At 42.6% G+C, this 25,237-nt stretch overlaps 1 protein-coding gene across 1 annotated transcript in view; it reads right to left on the reverse strand.

Moving 5' to 3' along the window:
* Positions 1 to 235: 235 nt before the first annotated feature.
* PRKAR2B (protein kinase cAMP-dependent type II regulatory subunit beta) overlaps positions 236 to 25,237 on the reverse strand; it is a 97,810-nt gene continuing 72,808 nt past the window's right edge. Inside the window, exons 7-11 of the mRNA XM_069977533.1 lie at positions 13,959 to 14,060; positions 13,796 to 13,870; positions 7,495 to 7,560; positions 2,842 to 2,980; positions 236 to 2,677 (exon numbers count right to left, since the gene is read on the reverse strand). Of these exons, the coding sequence (XP_069833634.1) occupies positions 2,544 to 2,677; positions 2,842 to 2,980; positions 7,495 to 7,560; positions 13,796 to 13,870; positions 13,959 to 14,060 (516 nt within the window). The 3' untranslated portion in view covers positions 236 to 2,543. The remainder of the gene's footprint in view (positions 2,678 to 2,841; positions 2,981 to 7,494; positions 7,561 to 13,795; positions 13,871 to 13,958; positions 14,061 to 25,237) is intronic.

Genomic DNA, 25,237 nt, shown 5'->3' on the forward strand with positions numbered 1-25,237 from the left:
GGAGATTCGGGGGCCCTATACGCAGTAGTTGAATCCCATGCAAATTAGCTAACTTATCTAACATGTATGGCAGTTTTAGTCTATGTTCTCACAATGTTTTTTTTTTTTCAGGTGAAAAAACGTTGATTGATAATGATGCTGTTAAAAATAATCATTATTTACCGCTGACATTATAAAACAGTAGCCATTATTTTAAAAACAACGGCTGTTATTTTACCTAGAAAGACATTGTGGGAACATAGCCTCAATACAGCTTACAGGACATCTGGACAGGACTATCCTGTTTAAAAAAGTTTTAAAATTCATTCTAAAGATATCATATCACTACCTTCTGGCACAGAACTGCTAAATATTCTAGAATCTCAGAACAGAAGCAGAAAGCTGAACAGAGATATTCAATTATGAGGAGCAAAACAAACTGACAGTAATATATTTCATTACTATTAATTTTCTTCATCTTTCTGGAGGTTCTCAACCTTTACAATCAGGTTTTGGTCTTATATCTATGAATTATTTGATCATTTTCAATATCTGAAAATGCAGTATTAAAGGGGTTATCCAGCGCTACAAAAACATGACCACTTTTCCCCCTACTGTTGTCTCCAGTTCAGGTGCTGTCTGCAATTAAGCCCAATTTACTTCGATGGAACTGAGTTTCAAAACCCCACCCAAACTGGAGACAACAGTAGGGGGAAAGTGACCCCTTTAAAGAAATTCTGATGCAATTCTTAATATCATTCACATATACAGCACACATTTGTTTTAGATTAACATTGATAAACAGCATATGAAACCATCACAGTGTTATGAGCTAAAACTTGCTCATATAACTTGTTCTGTATTGGTTGGGGTGCAGCAAACAGCAGCCATACCAAGTCTGGATTCAACATTTCAAATAACATTACTATTCAGTGAACAACTGTAGCACATTAAAAGGCTCCAATACTACAGGACTCCAACAATGCAATCCAGGAAACCCTACTCATATGCTATTAGATTTTTTTTCTTATAGGATGGTCTACAAATAGCTTATTAGACCATGCTGATGATATCTTCTTCCTACTGCAATTTAAACACCAAATATATGCAATTCAACTAGGTTTGTATATGTTCTGTACAGACGGAAAGTGGTTCCTCAGAATTATTTCTACTGTTGGGTTCCAGCAATTCCAGTGCAACACTTTGCAAACATTTAATGGCAAAACATAAAGGCCCAGATTTATAAAGCTGTGTAAAACAGAAACTGCTGTAAACTGCCCACAGCAATCAATAAGAGTTTAGCTTCCATTTTACCAAGCAATACTGAGCTGCGTCTATTTTATACACTGGGGCTGCCAGACTCCTGCCAGCATCAACAATTATCCTACACTACCCCTAAGGGTGGGTTCACACTAAGGAATCCACACAGAGAAGTTCCCATGGATTCCGTTGCTTGTCCCCGCTTGCGCGCATTTCCGCCCATCCTATAGATTTCATTCTATGGTCTGGCGAATTCTGCCATCCGCCGAAAGAATTGACATGGCAATTATTTAGGTGAACGGTGGAATTCGCCTGACCATAGAATGGGGTCTATGGAACAGGCAGAAATGCACACGGGCGAGAGTGATGGAATCCATGGGAACTTCTCTGCGCGGATTACTCAGTATGAACCCACCCTAAGATAAGACATTTAAAAAGTTTTGAGAGCTGTCAGTATAAGGGACTTGTTGGCAGAGATCATGGATGATGGCAGAGATCATGTAGAGAAAAACACTAGTAAATCTTGCTTCTAGTAGATCTGTCAGTAACATTTCTGTGGATCCAACCTTCTTTTATGTTGTATATGTACTGCATGATATGTTTTGTATGGTTTCAGCAAATATTTGTTGTGTTTATTCCTAGTTTTGTTGATGCCCTATGAATCCCTTTTAAAACTGAACATGACAATGTGAAAATAAAACAAAGTACAGTCACACAATATAAAACTATATAAAAAGTGTTGTCCTGTACTCAATGACTTGGCATGCTTAATGGTTCATTTAGTGTATTTACTTTCGTTCTAAATGAAGCAATGCACACAACCATGCTAAGCCTATCTGAAACAAGAAACTGCTGGGTTCCTCGTTCTAGGGAAGCCATTATGTATGATTACCCTATGAGTAGCGGATGTATTTGTTCCATTAGCCTAGTATCTACAGATTGAGAAGATACAATACTGGTCCATCTAAATCAGAATACTGATCTTTTTTTTATCTAAATGTTTACTTAGAACGAATGGCAAATTAGGTCTATTGTCTATAAAATCAAACCTTCCTCAGAGAGAAACCTGCTGGAATAACTTAAAAAAATTGTTAAAAATATCACAACCTTAAGTGTGATCAGCAAGCTACTGCAAAGCAGTCATGGATTGCAACCTCTCCTGCCACTAAAGGGGCTAAAAAAAAAACAAACCCACAGAAAATGCTTGGCATCTACACAAAAAAAACCAGACACATTCTCTGTGGACCGACCACAACTGTGCTATTTTTTTCCACTTAATGTCTTCTGCATTGTTGTTCTTTTACTCAGGAACTTGGGTCAGTTATGTCCATGTTTGTTCCAAACAATGCAACCAGCTGTTCTTCATAATTTGCAATGTTCCTTTTCATTATCTCCATGCATGGTCCCAAGAGCCTTTCAAAAGCTTGCACGTCCATGACTGCGAAAGAGGGGAAAACACAGTGGAAACATTTTGTCATAAGGACTGTTCTTATACACATACTATTATTTGGTTTAATATTGTATATGCATGGGGCAGTGTATTCTCTAAAATAACACAAGGCCAATAATATTTGGGTGCAAGATAAGAACATTTGTTCTTACCTAAACATTTTACACTCCCGACAGCGTATGCTGAGGCAGCTCTGGGTTTGTTGGTCACCAAGGCAAGCTCTCCAAAATACTGCCCTCTGGAGTACCGAGCAATTTCGACTGCTTCATTTTGTTCTGCATCTGCTTTACTCTGGAAAAAATAGAGACATGCCTATGTATTCTATGTTTCCAATAGATATAACTATATATAATGTGAATAAATATATATGAGCTGGAAAGAAGGAACAATTATGTCAGTTAAGTATATGCCAAATCTTTATTAGTTTTTATTTATATTACATCAATAAGACTTTGGCTATGCTCACTCAACGTGTTAGGCAAAATATTGGCCATTGTTATGATAATGATGGCTGTAAATAATGTTCGTAAATATTATTGATGGCTGTCATTGTTAAAGGGTTAAATAACAGCCGTTATTTTGCATAAAAATATGTTGTGTGAATGTAGCCTAAAACTGTACAGCATTAAAGGAGAAGTCCAGTGAAATTTTTTATCAAAGTATTGTATTGCCCCCCAAAAGTTATACAAATCACCAATATACACTTATTACTGGAAATGCTTATAAAATGCTTTTTCCTGCACTTACTGCCGCATCAAGGCTTTACTTCCTGGATAAAATGGTGATGTCACATAGAAACATAGAAGATTGTCGGCAGAAAAAGACCACTGGATCCATCTAGTCTACCCTTTTAGTATTTTCTTTCTTATTATCTTAGGATAGATGAATGTTTATCCCAGGCGTGTTTAAATTCTGTTATTGTGGATTTACCAACCACCTCTGCTAGAAGTTTGTTCCAGGTATCTACTACTCTTTCAGTAAAATAATATTTTCTCACATTGCTTCTGATCTTTCCCCCAACTAACCTCTCACTATGTCCTCTTGTTCTTGAGCTTAGTTTTTTACTAAAAACACTTCCCTCTTGAACCTTATTTAGTCCTTTAACATACTTATAGGGTAGTGCGGCGCAAAAAAATAATTCACAGAATAACACACATTACAAAGTTATACAACTTTGTAAAGTATGTTATGTCTGTGAATCGCCCCCTTGCCCGTGTCCCACCACCCCCGCCCGTATACCCAGAAGTGTGTGGTGCATTATACATTACCTGATCCGTGTCGAGGCCAATCGCGGCTGAGCACAGTCATTCGGCCGTGCGTCCGAAGATGACGTTTGGCACAAGATCGCGGACGGCCTCAACACGGATCAGGTAATGTATAATGCACCACACACTTCCGGGTACACGGGTGGGGGTGGTGGGACACGGGGAAGGGGGCGATTCACAGACATAACATACATTACAAAGTTGTATAACTTTGTAATGTGTGTTATTCTGTGAATATTTTTTTAGCGCCGCACTACATATATATATATATATATATATATATATATATATATATATTTATTTATTTATTTTGACATGACTTCCTTCTATGTCTTCTAAACAATAGTCCTTTCATTAACATGAGTTCAAATGACACAGAGAAACATGGGAGTAGACCTTGTGATATATGTCCAGACTGCTACACCCAGATACATAGCATACTGTAAACTATGATTCACAGAACCTGTCACGCTTGTTACACTTTCATATTTCACAGTAAATAGTAAAAATATAGGAATATAAAGAGAAAAGAACACAAGGACTCACTATAACTGGGTGACCTTATATTTAAATGTGGATTTTAACAAAACTTTAGCTCTTCCAGAAGTTGGGCTGTGTGGGCTGTGGCTGCTGGAGAGGATGATGGCAGAGGGATGCTCAGTGTCCCTCCAGTGCCCTATGTCCCTTAGTGTTCCTGCCATGATCCTCTCCAGCAGCCACAGCCCGCACAGCTCTGGGAGTCGATATGCATTTCTCATAATAACTGTATATTTGAGATTTGTATAACTTTTGAGGGGCAATACAATACTTTAATAAAATTTTTCCCCGGACCTCTCCTTTAAGCTGCTCCATACACTTACTTGCAGTGCCTGTTCTGAAATGATTAACTATTCTTATGCGTTTTCTGTTGTACTGGATTACAGTATGACACAACTAAAAGCATGTTGATTTTGTGTTTTTCCATTTGTCTTCCTCCCTTATTAACAGGAGTCACTGATGCTTGCTGTTTAGGCTTGTTGGTTGTTGAAACTTGAAAAACTTTAGTAAAAACTATTGGAAAAAAAAAAAGCAGAGGACCAGAACAAGAGCTGCCACTGTTATCACCTAGCCTGTGGACAGGTGATATTTTTATCAGTTGTATCTCTAAATATCCCCTTTAAAGGGAACTGATCACGGGCAGCGCACTCTATGGGGAAGATTGACAGGAAAAAAGGCTTCTGTGCCCCGGCAGTGTGTGAACTAGAAGCCTCTTTTCCTTTCAATTACCCCTGCAGAGTACACTGACAGACTGAGAGCTGTGACTAGTCATGACTCTGTCTTCACCCTAATGCTTAGCTAGCAATCCTAGTGCCTTTATATGTGCAATGTCTGTGATTGGTTTCCTTTAAATCTCTAATGCCTTTGTCTGACACCTGCATATTCCATATTATCTATCTGATATACTCTCCTTCTCATCATTTTCCTTTTTTAAAAAAAAATCAAATTTCTCTATAAATCCATTCAATGGCTACCCATTGCCCAATTCAAAATATTAACAATTAAAAACTAGGCTGTCCACAATTCATCCCCACCATACATGTCCTGGTAACCACACACACATAATTTCTTTTCCTCACTGCTGTCCTCCAGCAGGTGACCCTGCAGTTAAAGGGGTGCTCCAGCGTGGGGGCACTTTTTTTGGGGGACCGGGGAGGAGGTGGCTGAAATAAAAGACGTCCACTTACCTCCCCGGTTCCAGCGGCGGGTCCCGCATCACGGCGCTCTGGTCCCCGGCCGCTTCCAGGTGTCTGACGCCGCTCGAGACACTACGTCTCAGGGCCGCTCAGCCACTCAGTGAAGGAGGCGGGATCCGAGCGGACTTCAAACGGATCCCACCTCCTTCACTGAGTGGCTGAGCGGACCTGAGACGTCACGTCTCGGGCCCGCGTCAGACACCCGGAAGTGGCTGGGAACCGGGCACCGGAGCGCAGTGATGCGGGACCCGCCGCTGGAACCGGGGAGGTAAGTGGATGTCTTTTATTTCAGCCACCTCCTCCCCGGTCCCCCCAAAAAAGTGCCCCCACGCTGGAGCACCCCTTTAAAGCCCGACACAATCACAATCACTTCCATGTACATCAGACTATGGAAACCCTGTTCACAATGTGATAGCACAGGAAGAGGTTAATGTATGATTGGCTCCATGCGGCCCAAAGGCATTTTTGATGCATGTGACTGAGAGTTTGTATTTTCATCCTTAGGGTATATTCACACGAACGGGCTCGCAGCGAGATTCTCGCTGCGAGCCCGGCAGGTCCTGGCAGTTCCCATACACTACATACTTGCTGTGGTCTAAACGACCGCAGCGAGTATGTAATTCTGCCGCCCTTAACCCCTTCTGCTCCCGGCCGGCTCCCCTGCTGTAAGCATACTTTACCTGTCCTTGCTGCACGGGTCCGGCGTCCTGCTCTCCCGTCCGGCCAATCAGTGGCTGCAGCTGGGCAACACACTGATTGGCCGGACGGAAGAGCAGGACGCCGGACCCGTGCAGCAAGGACAGGAAAAGTATGCTTACAGCGGGGGAGCCGGCCGGGAGCAGAAGGGGTTAAGGGCGGCAGAATTACATACTCGCTGCGGTCGTTTAGACCGCAGCAAGTATGTAGTGTATGGGAACTGCCAGGACCTGCCGGGCTCGCAGCGAGAATCTCGCTGCGAGCCCGTTCGTGAGAATATACCCTTAGAGTATGTAAAGGGTGGAAAAATATGTCTGTGATTTCAAAAATATAATGTGCGCTATTGAAGTCAATGGGAAATTTGCTGTCAATACACATATCATATAAAGTAAGGGTCCATTTACACAGAAAGATTATCTGACAGATTATCTGCCAAAGATTTGACACCAAAGCCAGAAATGGATTTGAAAAGAGGAAAAATCTCAGGTTTTTCTTTATGACCTGATGTCTATTTATAGTTTGTTTCTGGCTTTGGCTTCAAATCTTTAAAAGATAATCTGTCAGATAATCTTTCTGTGTAAATGGGCCATAACAGTCGTAATTAATAACACCGTTCAAATAATGAACATGCTCATACGACCTTTAGGCTATGTTCACACAACGTCAAAAAAAAAGAAAAAAGGCATCCAATTTTTCTATATAAAAAGACGTCCGTTATTGCCACGATTTTAACTGACTGCAATGCAATGCATTTAAGTCAAATGGATGACGGATATCCAATGCACACAGTGTATAAAATGACGGACGTTATCTACGCGGATGTCAAAACAATGATCATGACAATTATTTTCGGACGTCTTTTGCAGCACTGATGGCTGGCCAATCCTCAAAATAACAGATGTAATTTTGGATTCAAAATAACAGCCGTCATTTTAAAAATCATAAACGGACTAGAAAAAACATTGTGTGAACATAGCCTTGCACTAGTTAGCTTATATTTTACCGTGTATCAACTTAGCCTTAAAGTAAAAATCACGTAACTGGTAACAGCAAGCACATTGATAGTTACATATGCTTCCATAGAAATGTAAGACAGCAATGTCAACAATACCTTCCTTTTCATTGTTATTTTCACTTCGCCGGACTCGACAATAAAAAAACTGTCTGCATCGTCACCCTGTGGAAAGACAACATATATATGTCAATATTTCTGGCAGAAATGCCAACCAGACTTGAATACACCTTCTTTATTCATTAAAAATAAATATTCTGTGGTGAAAACCACAGGTACACTAACCAAGTCTGTTTTTCTCCCCATATAATTAGGCTGCATTCCCACATCACAAAAATTATGGACTCCTATGGATGGTGAAGCAGTGGACTGGCATTGGGAGCTCTTAGCATCTATTTATTTTCATGCCAGGAGTTCCCTTCCCTTACTCTGCCGCACAGCTGTGTCAGTTCAGTAACAGGAAGTTTGAACAGGTTCAGAATGCCCAGCATCATAATGATACATAGATACCAGGAGTTCCTGATGCACATGTCCACAGCTTCACCGTCCATAGGGTTCCATAATTTAAGGGATGTAAGAATGCAGCCTCATGCTGTGTTCCCACACAGTAGTTTTGCTAAGTTTTTTGCAACCACAACCAGGAGTGGATTGAAAACACAATGTTCACACACTGCTGAAATTTAGAGGATGGCCGCCATGTAATGGCAAATAATGGACTTTATTTCAAAATAACGGTAATTATTTGCCATTACATGAGGGCCATCCACTAAATTTCAGCAGTGTGTGAACATTCTGTGTTTTCAATCCTCTCCTGGTTTTGGTTACCAAAAAACTGAGCAAAAACACTGAGGGAACATAGCATTACTTGGCATATTCTGTCCCCTCATTTTTCTGTTGTTTTTGCCTTAGTCTAGCACTCCTACCCTACCCAGATGGTTTTGAATAGGAAGGCCTTAGTCATGGCCGGCGTTAGGGGGGGGCAAGCAGGGCAAATGCCCAGGGCCCCCATCCCCCAGGGGCCCCCTAACGCAGTTCCAGTAGGAGAGGAGAGCACAGACAGCGTCCTGCAGCGTCTGGGAGTGATCCCCGGCTGCTGCCATCAGGGGTCATGCAGAGGCTGCAGGACGCTGGGCTGGTGTCTGCTCCGTGTGTGTAGCTCCCCCTCCCCCTCCCTCCAGCTCCTCTCTGCACGTGACTTCCTGCTCTGGTGTGGAGCTGTCGGGACGATGGAGGAGAGGGCTGCCGGGTGAGGGTGACAGCCTGCTGCTGCTGCAAGGTACATGAGGGGGATGTACCACTACAACCAGCATGCTAGAGGGGGTAAGTATACTGTATATGTAGTGTGTAATGTGTATGAATGTAGGTGTATAATGCATGAATGTAGTGTGTGTTACATGTCCTGTGTATAGTGTGTGGACTGGATGGTTTGTATCTGTATAATGTGTTTTCATGGATGTGTGTGTGTGTGTGTGTGTATGTATATATATTGGTGTGTGTGTGTATATATATATATATATATATATATATATATATATATATATATATAATGGTGTGTGTGTGTGTATATATATATATATATATATATATATATATATATATATATATATATAGAGCTGTGTGTGTGTGTGTATATATATATATATATATATATATATATATATATATATATAGCTGTTTGTGATTGGGTGAATAAATCCTCACTATACACTACTGGAGTGCCGTCCTCGTGTTCAATTTTATATATATATATATATATATATATATATATATATAATGGTGTGTGTGTATATATATATATATATATATATATATAATGGTGTGTGTGTATATATATATATATATATATATATATAATGGTGTGTGTATATATATATATATATATATATATATATATATATAATGGTGTGTATATATATATATATAATGGTGTGTGTATATATGTATATATATATATATATATATATATATATATATATATATATATATAATGGTGTGTGTGTATTAGCACTGCTGACTCCAAGTGTTGAGGTGAATAGACTGTATATAGGAGCTGCAGCCATTCTCTGGCCTCATCAGTCCTATGTAATTGCTGCAGGTGACCACTGAGGCCGCTGATTGGCTGCAGCTCCTATGTATATAAGGCAATACGGTGAGAAAAAAAAATAAGGTGGTATTCAGTCCTTAGGTGGTGGTCACTGTATGGCGGTAATATTGGTCTGTATATAGAGTCATTATGTGGCGGTCACTCTTTGGCATTAATATTGCTCTGTATATAGTGTATATATAGTCATTACTGCCATAGATTGACTACCACATAATGACACTATATACAGACCAATATTACCGCCATACAGTGACCACCACATAATGACTATATACACTATATACAGACCAATAGTACAGCCATAGAGTGATCGCCACATAATATTGGTCTGGATACAGAGTCATTATGCAGTGGTCAATCTATGGCGGTAATATTGGTCTGTATATAGTGTGTATATAGAGTTATGTGGCGGTCACTCTATGGCGGTAATATTGGTCTGTATATAGTGTGTATATAGAGTTATGTGGCGGACACTCTATGGCGGTAATATTGGTCTGTATATAGTGTGTATATAGAGTTATGTGGTGGTCACTGTATGGCAGTAATATTGGTCTGTATATAGAGTTATTATGTGGTGGTCAGTCTATGGCGGTAATATTGGTCTGTATATAGAGCCATTATGCAGTGGTCACTCTTTGGCAATAATATTGGTCTGTATAAAGTGTCATTATGCGGTGGTCACTCTTTGGCATTAATATTGGTCGGTATATAGTGTATATATAGTCATTACTGCCATAGATTGACCACCACATAATGATATTGCCAAATTGCCGCCATACAGTGACCACCACATAATGACTCTATATATAAACTATATACAGACCAAAAGTACAGCCATAGAGTTACAGACACATAATATTGGTCTGTATACAGTGTATATAGAGTCATTCATTATACAGTGGTCAGTCTATAGCGGTAATATTGGTCTGTATATAGTGTATATAAAGAGTCATGCGGTGGTCACTCTATGGCGGTAATATTGGTCTGTATATAGTGTATATAAAGTCATTATGGGGCGGTCACTTTATGGTGGTAATATTGGCCTATATATAGTGTGTTTTCTTCAATAACGGTATGGAGGTAATATTTGGTCCTGATTATAGTGATTTTTTTATTTTATTTTTTTAATGCAATTCATATAAATAGTTCTTGTGTTTACACCACTAGCGGCAGTCCTGGCATGTAGTGGCAGTCCCATAATGTAGCGGCAGTCCCAGAATGTAGCGGCAGTCCTGCCATGTAGGGGCAGTCCCATAATGTAGGGGCAGTCCCATAATGTAGGGGCAGTCCCATAATGTAGGGGCAGTCCCGGCATGTAGCGGCAGTCCCGGCATGTAGCGGCAGTCCTGACATGTAGCGGCAGTCCCGACATGTAGCGGCAGTCCCGACATGTAGCGGCAGTCCCGACATGTAGCGGCAGTCCCGACATGTAGCGGCAGTCCCGACATGTAGCGGCAGACCCATAATGTAGCTGCAGTCCTGACATGTAGCGGCAGTCCTGGCATATAGCGGCAGTCCCGGCATGTAACCTTCTGAACTGAGTAAGGGCCCTAATACATGTAGCGAAAATTGTCCGAATCAGGACGCTATCGCTCTGAGAGGACACTGGGGAACATAATCAGGTAGTATATATCACAGACAAGGCCTGAGGACACCGGGGGACCTTAATCAGGTAGTATATATCTTTATTGTTTACTATATACAGCAAGGATTGCACACACATCACTAATGATATACTGTATATATACACATAGGGGGGGAAATTTATCAAACATGGTGTAAAGTGAAACTGGCTCAGTTGCCCCTAGCAACCAATCAGATTCCACCTTTCATTACTCACATTCTAAGTAGGTGGAATCTGATTGGTTGCTAGGGGCAACTGAGCCAATTCTTCTTTACACCAGTTTGATAAATCTCCTCCATAGCTTTTGCTGCATCATAAAAGAGCCATGTAGTAGGCTCTCTAAGCGAGCTCCATTCTACCAGATTGGCGCTCGCTTCTGCGGAATATCAGGCCGTGTAATACGGCCTTAAAAGTGGCCGTACACTTCCAATAACTGCTGGCTGAACAATCCTTCAGCTGACAATTATCTGTCCCATCCGGTCCCGTCCTCCCCATACACAGAAATTTGGCACATCTGAGTGTTCCTGTGTTCTCTATGAGAGGGGAAAGCCATAGCCATACAGATCTGATGCCGGCTTATCTCTCTGAGAACAAAGAGGTTGGGCGTTGATTTTCCATCAAGCTCGACCCCCTATGTCCACTGATATCATCTGTCAGAGGACTGTCCAGAGAGCCCCATACACCTTACGCTGATGGCCGAACCCACCAGGAGCAACAGGTACCACCAACAAAAGAGTAACATGTATGGGGACCTTAAATTGTTGCTAAAATATTTCAGCATTTGGGGCCCCACCTTTAACTTTGCCCAGGGCCACATCTAGTCTAAAACCGGCCCTGGCCTTAGTCACACATTCCGTAATTGTGTCCACAATTGTGGATGCACAACTACATACCTGTCAGGAATGTTCACTGAGCCTGGTGTGAACTGGGCCTGTTTTGCCTTCTGTCTGACACACCCTCTTTAATTTCAGCCTCCTGGCAGTGTAAGGGTTACACTGCTTACTACTGGCCTTGATTGTTGCAGCTGAGCAGTGTTCTTTGACTGACAGATTCCTCTGCCTGTCTAAAGCTTGGGAGATCAGAGCACCGGTCCAATGAGGATCCCGACCGGGCTCTTGGTCAGCATAAAACAAAGCTGAGGAAGCCTTTTTAGTGCTGGCTATTAGATAAAACTAGTCCCAGCTCCCCTTGTCTCCTATTCCTGCGTTCCCTGTCCTAACCTCCCTTGCTATTGCTATTGTTCTGCCTGTTACCTGACCTTCTGCCTGACCACTGACTATTCGCTATCTTACTGATTTTGTACTTCGCTGCCCATTGTTGCTGACTTGGCTTTACTCTGCTTCATTGTGTTTGTTTGTCTGTCTGCGTTTTGTGTAACACATATTCAGCGTAGGGTCCGACTCTGTGGTTGTCCGTGGCCGTTTAGGGCCGTCCGTGGCAAATAGGCAGGGACAGTGGGTGGGTCTAGCTTCAGGGTCCACTGTCCCGTACTGTCTGCCTGTGCTTTCCTGACAATACCTGTTAGTGCCCACTGATTTCTATTGGGCTATTCACAGGATCCTTAGTTTATGAGCACACAATCTGATCCACAAAAAAAAGAGCACATCCTAGTATGGACCCAGATATCTCTATGGATTTGCCAATTAATTTATGGGATCCACAATTTTAGTTGTGGACATCAGCAAAAAAAAAAACTACAAATCTGCAGAAAAATAAAGATTCCCCAAGAATCATTACAGTCTAAAAGCAATCATGTGACCTTTTTAGGGGTTGGGCATCTTACATTAACCAGTTCAACTTTATTAACAAGCACCATGTTTTTGGGTCCGCAAAAGAATACAGATTGCGAATGCATTTGATACAGAATTTTTAGCAGATTGAAGACATGATAGCGAACACAATGTACGGACCAGAAAAACACACAAAGCGTGTGAATGAGACCTAAGTGTATATAGGGTAAGTACCCTGCTTCCCTCAGTCTTCAGGATAAAAGCACAGGGTGAGCTTATTCCATCTGCTTCTCCTTTGTGTGGTGCGATGCCATGCAGCTGCCATTATTGCAGAAGTGAGGTGTCTGTGGGGTGGTGGGGCCCAGAGCCCAGGGGGGCTATGTCTGGCAGGATTTGTGTCGCTAGGCAACTGGGCCACTCCCTCCTCGGGCACAGCTTTTGTGGCTGTCACTACATGGTGCTGTGCCATTTTTTGGTTAGGGACCTAGACAAATCAGGAACCGTGAAGTGGTGTGTGGGTTTGTGAACTTTAATCAAAATGTAAAATAACTCCTAGTATTAGTAAGTCTTGTGCTTAGAAGCAGAGGGATCAGTGGTAAGTTTATAGTTGTGCGTCCATGTTATTTCTTTTTTTGTATCCGTAATTCTCACCTGAGAGAGTTACTACATTACTGCCCTGTTTACAGGCAGCATATTACAGGGGCAGGTCTGCTCTCCAAATGGCTAATAGGAGCTACCAAAGTATACAGAAAATTGAGGGTTATGAGTCTGGTGTCATGAAGGGATTTGATGTCTGGCTGCCGTGCATGCAGATTCCTTCCTTAGCAAATGAATAAGCTACCCTTTTCATCTACAGTAAGAATTTTCACTGTATTATTGCAAGATAAATCTGTTTCTGCTTTGGAATGGGCATTTATATGATAATAAAGTGTTATAAAATACCTGTGCGATAATTTGTTCTTCATCACTGTAGCTTTTAGTGTCTATGACATCTACCACCTTTAAACGTTCAGAAAGCTGAGGATAAATGAAGAAAGTGTAAATATAATTGTTGCAACATTCTGTTACAAAATGCAGGTTTCCTTTTCCTACTTCCACAACTTACTTCTAAAGACTTTAAGAATGGCAGGGATTCAATAAAGTTTTCATACATTCTTCTCTTTTTAGCATTGTTTTTTACAATTATTCTTCGGAAAGTCACTCTGTCCTTTAATTTATATAAAAAGAAAAGAAAGGTTAATCAATCAGTGAAGAACACTACATCTTTAGGCTATGTTTACACACTGTATTTCCGTCAGTCATATGCTCAGTATTTTTTTAACCAAAATCAGGAGTGGAACTGATAGGGCAAAATTAAAATGGAAAGATTTGTCAGAATCACGATAGAGAACATTTATTAATTTTTTAGTGCCAGGCTTAAAAATGTCCCTGCACTGCCAATTCTCACCAGATGTATGTAGAGGTGCAATGCCTCTACATAAATCCTGTGAGCACTGGAAAAATGTTAAATGCGGTGACCCCAAAGGCTGCACCCAGTGTCGGACTGGGCCACTCCCAGTGACCGTCCAGCAGCTGGGGCCCCCAGACAGCCATAGAGTGATCCTGCCTGTCCTCAGTGGGCCCCAGTGTCAGACGCTGTGGTAGCTGTCAGGTCTTCAGCAGCCCTGCAAGGATACCTGGACTCAAGCCCTGGCAAAACCATGTCCCAGGTATCACCCAGGAAGCTCCGCCCTTGTTGTGGGAAGCCCCGCCCCTGGTCGGCGTGACTGATCTCTCTCATGCATAGCGGGAAGAGGAGTTGCTGGGGGACTAGTGGAAGTATACAGGTGAGGTAAGTATAGCTGTTTTTTGTTTTAAATACAGATGGAGGGGCAGGAGAATGATGAAGGAGGCTGTAGTATGGTGATGAGGGGCAAAAGGATGAGAGGGGTACTACTATGATGATGGAAGGGCAGAAGGATGAAGGTGGTAGTAGTATGATGATAAAGGGGGTGGTAGTATTATGAAGAACACGTAGTAGTATGATCTTGGAGGTGCAGGAGGATGAAGGGGGGAGTATTATGATGATGGCAGGGCAGGAGGATGAAGGGGTAGTACTATGATGATGGAAGGGCAGGAGGATGAAGGGGGTAGTAGTATGATGGCAGGGCAGGAGGATGAAGGGGTAGTAGTATGATGATGGAGGGCTAGAGTATGAAGGAGGTAGTAGTATGATGAGGAAGGGGCAGGAGGATAAGGGGGGAGTAGTATAATGGCAGGGCAGGAGGATGATGAAGGGGTAATAGTATGATCATGGAGGGCAGGAGGATGGAGGGGGAGTAGTATGATGGCAGGGCAGGAGGATGATGAAGGGGTAATAGTATGATGATGGAGGGCAGGAGGATGAAGGGGGGAGTAGTATGATGATGGTTGGCAGCAGGATGAAGGGGTAGTAGTATGATGACGAAGGGAGGAGTGGTATGATGAAGGGCAGCAGGAGGATGAAGGGGGTAATAAAATGATTATATGGGTTGCATCATATGGGCACAAACTAACAGTATATACAGTCAGTCATTGGAGTGCTATCTCTATAGCCTGCTCTGATTGGGGGATAAGAGAGTTGTCGCATATCCAGATGAATCCAAAATAGGGCCGGGTCAGTATGTCGCTTTTTACCAATTCTTCTTTGGTGGGCCCCAAGGATCATTTACTGGCTGCACCCCCCATTACACCTCTTGCCACCCCCTCTGGCACAAGTGGAGCAGAGGGATAAGATATGAATAATATTTTTATACAAAAAGCATGTGTGAATACATGTATTCACATCTGCCCCAGACAATGCCAGTTTCATCCCCTATGTGTAAACAGTTACCTCAAGATAATATAAAGAAAACCAAGGTACTGAGAGGGTAAATTCACACGAGCAGATCCGCCGGAAGTCTCACGCACGAAATCCGCAGCTAATCCGCAATACACGTATTATTCTTATTATTATTAATACGTGTATTGCGGATTAGCTGCGGATTTCGTGCGTGAGACTCCCGGCAGATCTGCCCATGTGAATTTACCCAGAGGCATGCTATAGGTATAAGGCTATGTTCCCACAATGTAAACATAAAGGCAAATACCAGCTTTTGTTGCAAAACAACGACTGTTATTAACCTCCTAACGACCACTGTTATGCTTTTTAATGGCAGCCCGACAGTCATTGCATATAGCAGAGGCTTGGGAGCTAACACTGTGCTGTATGCAGTGGGTTTCAGCTGTATATTACAACTGACACTTGTTTCCAATTACCAAGAGCAGACTCTCATCCCCTTTTCTCAATTTTTAAATAAAAAACATTAACATAAAAGAAACATGTTTCACATTGCTGCATTAGTTAATTGTAAGAATTAATAAAATAAACCATTATTGATCCTGCACTGTGATCAGCGTAAACTAAAAACAACACCAAATGCCAAAATAGACTAATAAAATCGAATAAAATGTCCCATCCACCCCAGTCTGGTACCAATAGTTTTCTATTCTATTTTGAAGTATGTTTAATGATAAAATGAAAGATGTCATTGGGGGGCTACACTGCACTTTTTATCCACTGTCCGATTTATGGTAACGGGATAAAAAGTTACTTCGGATGTTGACCGACACTCGGAACTAGCAATCAGCGGTATACAGTATATACCACTTATAGATTGTATCGGGACCACACAGGCTGCTCCCTGATCATCGCCCCCTGGTTTGTGCCACCACAGTATGGGTCTTTGGCCACGTCTGTTTACAGTGATGTGGGTGGCCATCTTGCATGTGGTAGCCAACCAGGGAGACCATGGCGAGGGGAAATGAATGCATGCAGAGGCGGTTACTGACAGCTAATAGCGGCAATAGTTGGTTCTGGGAGCAGAAACGACGGACCCCACACTGGTGGGATCTGCAGGACTTGCCAGTGCCACTGTAAAAAGCTGATGGTGTCAGAATAACACCCATTAGTGACCACTAATGCTGTATAGGCGGTCACTAAGGAGTTCATTATCATGATTATTATCATTTTTAGCCGGTATTTTTACATTGTGCCAATCTTCATCTACTACAATAAAAATGTAGGAATGATGTTCTTTATCTACTGAACATTTTTCAAATTCAAAATCATTATTATAATTAATCCAAAACAAGATGTATTGGCAAGTAACTACTGGATACACATACATATTCAGATATACAGTATAAGCAATAATGTAGAATGTTCCAGAAGGAAAATACTTGGATGCGTTTTATAAAAGTTCATGTGAGGCAACTACAGTATTACAATGCACCACAAGAGGGTGTTCAATAGATCTCAGTCCCATTACAATTTCAGTAAAAGCATGTAACATACTGGAAAGGCTCATTTCCATGTAACAGCAACCATAACAATTGTGAGTTTTTGAAAACCTTAACAATTTAATTGCCCAGCCTAAATGCAGGAAAAGGTCAAAAATTAACAATATTTTCCAAATTGCTAGTGCTTACAGAAAAGTTATCATTACTGGTTCCTGTAAATGTCACTCTTCTGATATTTTCATGTCCTTTTTATAATATGTATTCAATGAATTTGTACCTAAAATGATGCTGAGATGGTTGTATTGATAAAAATGCTTGTTTAGAGTGTTCAAAACCCACTATACAAAATGTACCATCTGAAAATCCATTTAATAGCAAATTAATACAGTGGTACCTTGGTTTAAGAGTAACTTGGTTTAAGAGCTCATAGTTTTTCAAAATTGTGACTTGGTTTAAGAGCATTGCTTTGGTTTAAGAGCTCCCGATATTGGGTGGGAGCGCTAGTGGAGGAGGGGCATAGTCTGCATAGCATGGTCTACAGCCCTGTACTCTGACCCAGAAAGTTTCCCTCACCTTCCAAATCATAGCAGATCCACTTCAGGCTGGGGCTTGCATCAGGGGACAGGACTGTGGAGGTAATCTCTTCATAGCTGTAACCCCTCTCTCCCTGGACAGAGAGTGCTGCTATACTGTGCCCACATATACCCTGCTCCTTCCTTCATACCCCCTGCAGTCTCTGTATCATGTTTCCCATCCTTTCCATTACTGTACAGTAACCTCTAATATCACATATTCTGCTGTTTCTGAATGTTTGTTTCATTAGTTTTACATGTTATTCAGAATAATAAAGTATTATTTTGGGGGTGTGGAACCAATTGTCTGCATTTCCATGATTTCTTATGGGAAAATTTGCTTTGGTTTAAGAGTGGATTTGGATTACAAGCACGGTCCCAGAACGAATTATGCTCGTAATCCAAGGCACCACTGTAATTGATAATTTATTTAACTGGTTCAGTAATCACCTGCATAAACACACACCTGTAACAAGGATCCCCACAAAGTAACCTCAATAGGTTTTCTAATGTTTCCTCATATACATGCATTTAATGATACATGGCAAACATGTATATAATTGTAGAAACTCTGAAGCCCTACATTTCCTAACTTAACTAAATCCTTACCTGGGCTTATTTGAGAATTGGGTGGGCTTTATGTGGCCCTAGAGGTTAGAGTACTATTAGACAATAATGTAATCAGTAATCAATAACGTAAATGAGCACCGCTAGGAGCACCGTGCATCCCTTGCCCTAAACTGTTCATACATTACCTCTCCATGGCACCCCGCGCTGCAGCTTCTCTGAGTTGACAGGCCAATCACTGGCAGCGGAGGTCTCGGCCAGTGATTGGCTGAGCGCCCCATCATCTCAAAGAAGCTGCAGTGCACAGTACCAGAAGAGACCAGAAGGAGGACACCGGAAGCGTGGAGAGGTAATGTATGAACAGTTTATTTAATCATAAGCCGTTGGCCGTGCATCACTATTACAGAGAGTGATGTGCAGTCTGCGGCTGATGAGTTTAGGTCTGGGCCTAAAGACACGATCAGCAGATGGTTATTTCATCAGCTGATTGTTGTCTCTATCACATGGTGCGATGGCCCTTACAGGGCAAATGTTAGAAGACACCAGTGTTTTGCTTGTATTGACTAGGTGGCACTAAAAGAAGTAAAGATAAAAACATGGGTGGTGCTTTGAAAAGATGTAAAATATTTCATTATGAAACAAGAGGTATGTCTAATGCTTATGATAACTCTATCTGCACAATGGACCAACAGTCTTCAATACAACACATATGACATGCCAGAAGGTGTTTCAAAAACTGTGCACACTGCATTAAAGGGGTAGTGCGGCGGTAAAGAATTATTCACAGACTAACACACATTACAAAGTTATACAACTTTGTAATGTATGTTATGTCTGTGAATGTCCCCCTTCCCCGTGTCCCACCACCCCCACCCGTGTACCCGGAATTGTGGTGCGGTATACTCACCTGTCACGTGCCGACACCAGTCTCCAATCTTCAGCGAGTGACGTCTTCTTCGGGCGGCCGGCAAACAGCTCCGACTGTCCTGAATGCCGGCCGCCCTCTGCAGCGTCATCTGATGCTCAGCCGCGATTGGCGGACAGCCCTCGACACGGCCGCGTCATCAGCCGCTCAGTCGCGATTGGCTGAGCATAACTGTGCTCAGCCAATCGCGGCTGAGCACAGTTGTGACGCGGCGGAGGGGGGACGGGCGGCAGCGACTCGGCCGTCCATCCGAAGATGATGTTTGGCACAAGATGGCGGACAGCCCTCGACACGGATCAGGTAATGTATAATGCACCAACACTTCCGGGTACACGGGTGGGGGTGGTGGGACACGGGGAAGGGGGCGATTCACAGACATAACATACATTACAAAGTTGTATAACTTTGTAATGTGTGTTATTCTGTGAATAATTTCTGAGCGCCGCACTACCCCTTTAAAGATCTATGTGTGTTATACATGCTGAGAAAAGCTCCTAATGTATACATTAAATGTATCTATAGAAATCTATTTGCCTGATGGGGGCTAACAGGATGCCCTTTTTGCCTCTGTTGGTGTTTGGGTGGTAGGCATATCTGTTTTTCTAGTGTAAAGCAAAGTGCAACAGACTACACTTTCCTATACAGAGGGTCAATCCAAAAAAAGTATACTGTACGGTAGAGAGGCATACATAAGAGTCTTCTGTTGGAGGTATACATCAGAAAATCCAGCTGACAAATACCTCTGACAGTAGACTTAAATGCAGTTTGCACAGAACCCAGCTCATCAGTAAGTGGCTTTGGTAGCCACTTCTATCATAACCTGTAGTTGCACTAGTAAACTCCAATATCAATTGTGAAGAACACCAATGAGCCCCAACAGTATTCTCTCTTTTGACAATATCGGACATTTTCTTTCATAAATGTCTGATAGATGCGGGGTAGGGTGGCCCTTTGCACAAGGTGACAAAATTAATGTGGTTTATTCAAATGTCCCACCCCCTGAAGTTGACTGCTTTCCTCTATAAATTAAATATGCAAAAAGAAAGAACTAGCTGTAGTAGCATTTTACACATGAATAAAACCAAGAATTTTTTTTTTAAAGTCTTGTATCAAAGTGACACCACATTTTTCCCTATCGTAAACAACAGCTAAGAAAGCCACAGCGTTGACAGCCTTGTTGAAATCCTGATTGTCTGTTCTTGTAGATGGGTCTTTTAAAAAATATGTTTCTGGAAGTAAAAGGAGATGGAAAATTATCTTTGAATTACCTGTGCAAAACGGCTCCAATCTTTGAGTTCCCAGGAATGCTGATTCCTGTACCCTTGGAGGCTTTGCAGGATGTGTGGGTGCAGCCTCAGCCATGGCTGAAAGCATGAGCGCTTGTTTTTGGGCAGATCCTTGAATTAAATAAAGCTAGTGCTATCAACTCTTTAGAGAGGTAACACAAATGAAGCCCAAGTTTCTTACATGTTATATTAGATATAGCTTTGTGTGGATATTGGAGAAATGCCTGCATTAGAGTGAAGCCATTTAGAGGTGCTTCATTGTATATGCTCTAAAATAGAATGTGACTGCAAAAATGGCTATATCTGTTATTTTTTTAATTTTAGTGGTTGTCATTTTAAACTGTCCATAGAAAAGCCCAATTTGATGGAATAAATGACTTCAGACGTCCATCTTGCTCAAAGCATAGCCTCTGAGCTTGGAAATGGATGCCACACATGGGAGTTGCCCCAAGGAAGATAAGTGACAAACAACATAGAATAGTTATTACACAAAGCATAAGTAACTAGAAAATGATTTACAATTCCTACATCATATGTAGGAAAGTAAAATTCTGCCTGTAGTGGGTAGCAGATCAGGACTTCCCTGTAAAATTAGGTAAGCTCTTGATAAGAGATAAGAACAGGAAATTTTAAACTTTCATTTTTAAGAGTCATCCTAATGCAGGGGCTATGTACAAGGCTAGTTTCTAATTTCTACAGCAGTTACAGAAACAATAAGGCATATTTGTTCCTACTTCCATGTTCTAGACATAGGTTCTGAAGATATGATATAGTTACTTTCTCTTGTGAATATGTCATAAATGTCTAAAATTGGAAATAAGAATTCAAGGAACAGCCAAAGGTCCCCTACAACCTACACATGAGCAAAGTGAAGAACACTGCTGCTGATCCCCAGCTCGTACTTTACAAATACAATAGACTAGTGATGTCACAATACCAAAATTTTGAGTTCGATACCAATACTCAATTTGTTTTTTCGATACCCGATACCAATTCGATACCTAAGTATGAGAAAAAGCTACACCCCCCAACCGTTTTTACACCGTTAAGGTCTTCAGGTCTGCACTATTACGGATATCTTTTGGTGTAATAGGGCCCTTAGGGGTGACAAGGTGTGTCCACAAGATGGCAAGTGAGCTTTGTGATAAAATTGTACGAGAAAACTGTGTGGGTGGGGTAGTAGGAGTCGTAAGGTGGTAGGGGTTTGTCTGAGGGATGGAGTAGGAGACAGCAAAGGGGACACAAATGGTCGGAGCAGATTGGGAAAGTAGCAGAAAAAGAAAAGAACACAGGGACTGTTTGGGGACCATATTGAAAGGGAAGGGGCACAAAGTGACGGGAGGTCTGGAGCAGAAAGACACAAGGTAGAAATAAGAGGTGGAGGAGCATTTGGGGAGGGAGTAGGATGCTCCATGGAGGGGAGCACAAAATGGCAGGGGATCTCTAGGGATAAGAGGGGCTGAAAAATGGGTAGAGAGCTCTGGCCTGGTTGTGGTCTCTAGAGGTGATTAGGGAGCAGATAAGGCAGCTGTACCCAGGAGGGGTCCATGGATCAGATGTTTTGTACTGTGCCAGATGGCACCTGCAATAACTGGACATACATAGCAGATCCTGAGGGACACATGTCTTCATGGGAACACCTCTCACTGCCACTGCAGGATTTACATGTAGGGGCCCCCTATTCAGTGTACAGCAAAGTAAGGCCGGGCAGTTTTGTACTGCAAAACCTACATGAAAAATAAATATTAATGGCTTCTCTGCAGGGGTCATGTACTTAGCAGGTGATGTATACTCCTCAGTGTTATCTATGAGGAGCAGGAGATACAGGACCTTCACCTCATTGGCTCACAGATCACTCTCCCTAACCCCTGCTGCAGTGTGATTTATTACCTGTTCTTTCTGCTGTGTCCCGACACTGCCCTGCCTCATAGATACTGACAGGAGCCCTGTGCTGGGGCAGGGGGGATTATGGGAGCCGGGCAGACGCTGCACACGGCTCCTGTCAGCTGCTAATGAAGATGCCTCTACCGGTCTCTCTGCCCCCTTATCGCTCTCTTCCTCCATGCTGCATAAGTACTCACACTCGTAGCAGCTGGAGACAGAGGCAGGCAAGGCAGTCTGGAAGCACCCAGACAGGAAAGGGTTATTCTGCAGGGCAGGTCAGTTTCCCAGACGCAGCTCCTCACTCCGGCTGCATTCCAGGAAGGAGAAGAGGCTGAGGTGTGACGGGCTGGGGTCGTTAGCAGCGGGGGTCTGCTAGACATAGTAGCTGACCTCACTGCTTCTGGAGCTGCTCAGGAGGGGTCAGATGCCGCTGTCAGTTGTGACAGCGGCATCTGCACAGTTACATAGCCTGCACAGGCGATTGCTGTGTGCTGGCTATAGCTTATATCACTGCTGTGAGCGGAGGGAGGGGCCGGAGGAGGTGACACCAGGTGGAAGGGGGCTGTACTCAGAGAACACGGCCGGTGCTCAGCTAGCCGCCCGCCGTGTTCTCTGCTCTATACTTCATGTTCAGCTGCGTGAAGTATCGATAACATGAAGTATCGATACCAGGAAATCCTGGTACCAAACCGTATTTTTGCCCGAAATACCGATAGTAGTATCGATATTTCGGTGCATTGTGCATCCCTACAATAGACTGAAAGAAAAATCTCAATACTAGAAGGTCATTTTAAGAATGACAAGGAGAGAAAGCCAGTAAGAACCTTCCAGTTACTGACACAAGGTCAATGTAATGCCAGGATTCACATCCCCGGACTAAGGGCCCTATTCCACCGGACGATTATCGTTCAGATTATCGTTAAATCGTTTGAATCTAATCAATAATCGTTCGTTTGAATAGCAGTTAACGATTAACGACCGAACGAGAAATCTTTGATCGTTTAATAAGACCTGGACCTATTTTTATCGTTGCTCGTACGCAAATCGTTAAATAAGAATCGCATCGCATTAAATAAGAAGTCGTTCGCAGCAGTGATGAACGCAATAGCGACGACAAGACGACCGCAAGAACGATCATAAGTAACGATTATCTTTCCATGTAAATGGGCAAACGATTTCAGGTCTTTCGTAATAGCGGTCGTATGGATCGTTTATCGTTAACGATTATTAGAACGATAATCGTCCGGTGGAATAGGGCCCTTAAGTTATGACATCTATTCCTACTCCAACTGTAACAAAAAAAAAAAAACAGTTTAACTGCTTTGGCTTATATCAATAATGGGTCAACCCATGTACTATGTACTGGCTTAAAGAGAACCAATCGCGGCTGATTTTTTTTTTTTTTTAATTCCTCTATTAAATTTGCATGGCTTTTTAATTACTATTTGCAAATATAATTAATTAATTTAGTGGCCGCTTTTTAAATTTATTTACTTTACCTACACTGTCTCGCGCCGGCTCTTTTTAAAAGAGTCGGCACGAGACAGGAAACTACCGTCATGCAGAGCGGCGGGATAGGTTCCCATGATCCTTTGCCCGCCCCTCCGTTAATTTACAGTGATCTCACGCTATACAGTGCAAGATAGCTGTGTATTAGCTAAAGTCCCTGTTCTCTGATCTATTCCTGAAGATACAGACTGCCTTGCTGCACCGAAGAAGAGGATTAGGTAAAGTAAAAGATACAGACTGCAAATGCAGTCTGTATCTTCATAAATAGACTTAGGCTATGTGAGAGCGGGATCGCTGCAGAGATAGCGATCCCGCTCTCATCTGAGTACAGCACCGGATATAATGAGAATCAGCTGCGATCCCGCAGCTGACCCCCATTAGCCCCTTAGTGACCGCTGATACGGCGGTCACTAATGGGCCAGTGCGCCGCTGTATTTCATCTCCCCCCACCGTAAAATCAGACCCCAGATCAGCCCCCCCTAGTGCCCCAGTCACTAACCCCCCCTCCCCGTGGCGGCCATCAGATCCAAGATGCCCGCCGCCATCACTCTGAACAGACTAATGTCTGTTCACAGTGATCTAACAGCAAAAATGAATGAAAGCCCCATGCTCTCCGCCACCGGAGGCAGTGGAGAGCATGGGGTAGTGATCAGGGACCCCCCTGTGGTATATACTATATACCGCTGATCGCTTGTGCCATGTGCTCCCCAGCACTTTTTATCCCCTGTCACCATGAATGATTGGTGACAGGGGATAAAAAGTGATACTGTGCCCCCCCCCAAGTCGCCCCCCACCCCCATATACTCACCTGATCCTGGGAGGTCCTTCCTCCTCGACGGCTTCTGAAGTGCGCATGCGCTCCATAACCAGCCAACTCTGAACATTTAAAGTGACAGAGACCAATTTGGTCTCTGTCACTGAACTATGATTACTCTGATAGAAAATATCACAGTAATCATAGTAATATAGTGAAAATAAATGTGTAAAAGTGCAAAAAGTGAAAAACATACAAAAAAATAAAACACACTTTTTATTATAGTAATAATTGCAGTTTACTCCCAAATTACCCCTTACCCCCCCAGATTACCCGTAACCACCGCAGGTTGCCCGTAACCACCCCAGGTTGTCCGTAATCACGTCAGATTGCACGTAACCCCCCAGATTACACGTAACCACCGCACGTTGCCCGTAACCACCGCACGTTGCCCGTAACCACCGCACATTGCCTGTAATCACCGCACGTTGCCAGTGACCCCCTCCAGATTGTCAGTAATCACCCCAGATTGCCTGTAACCACCCCAAATTATATGTACCCACCCCAGATTACCTATAAGCACTTCAG

Source organism: Dendropsophus ebraccatus, chromosome 1 (assembly GCF_027789765.1).
Source record: "Dendropsophus ebraccatus isolate aDenEbr1 chromosome 1, aDenEbr1.pat, whole genome shotgun sequence".
Lineage (NCBI taxonomy): Eukaryota > Metazoa > Chordata > Amphibia > Anura > Hylidae > Dendropsophus > Dendropsophus ebraccatus.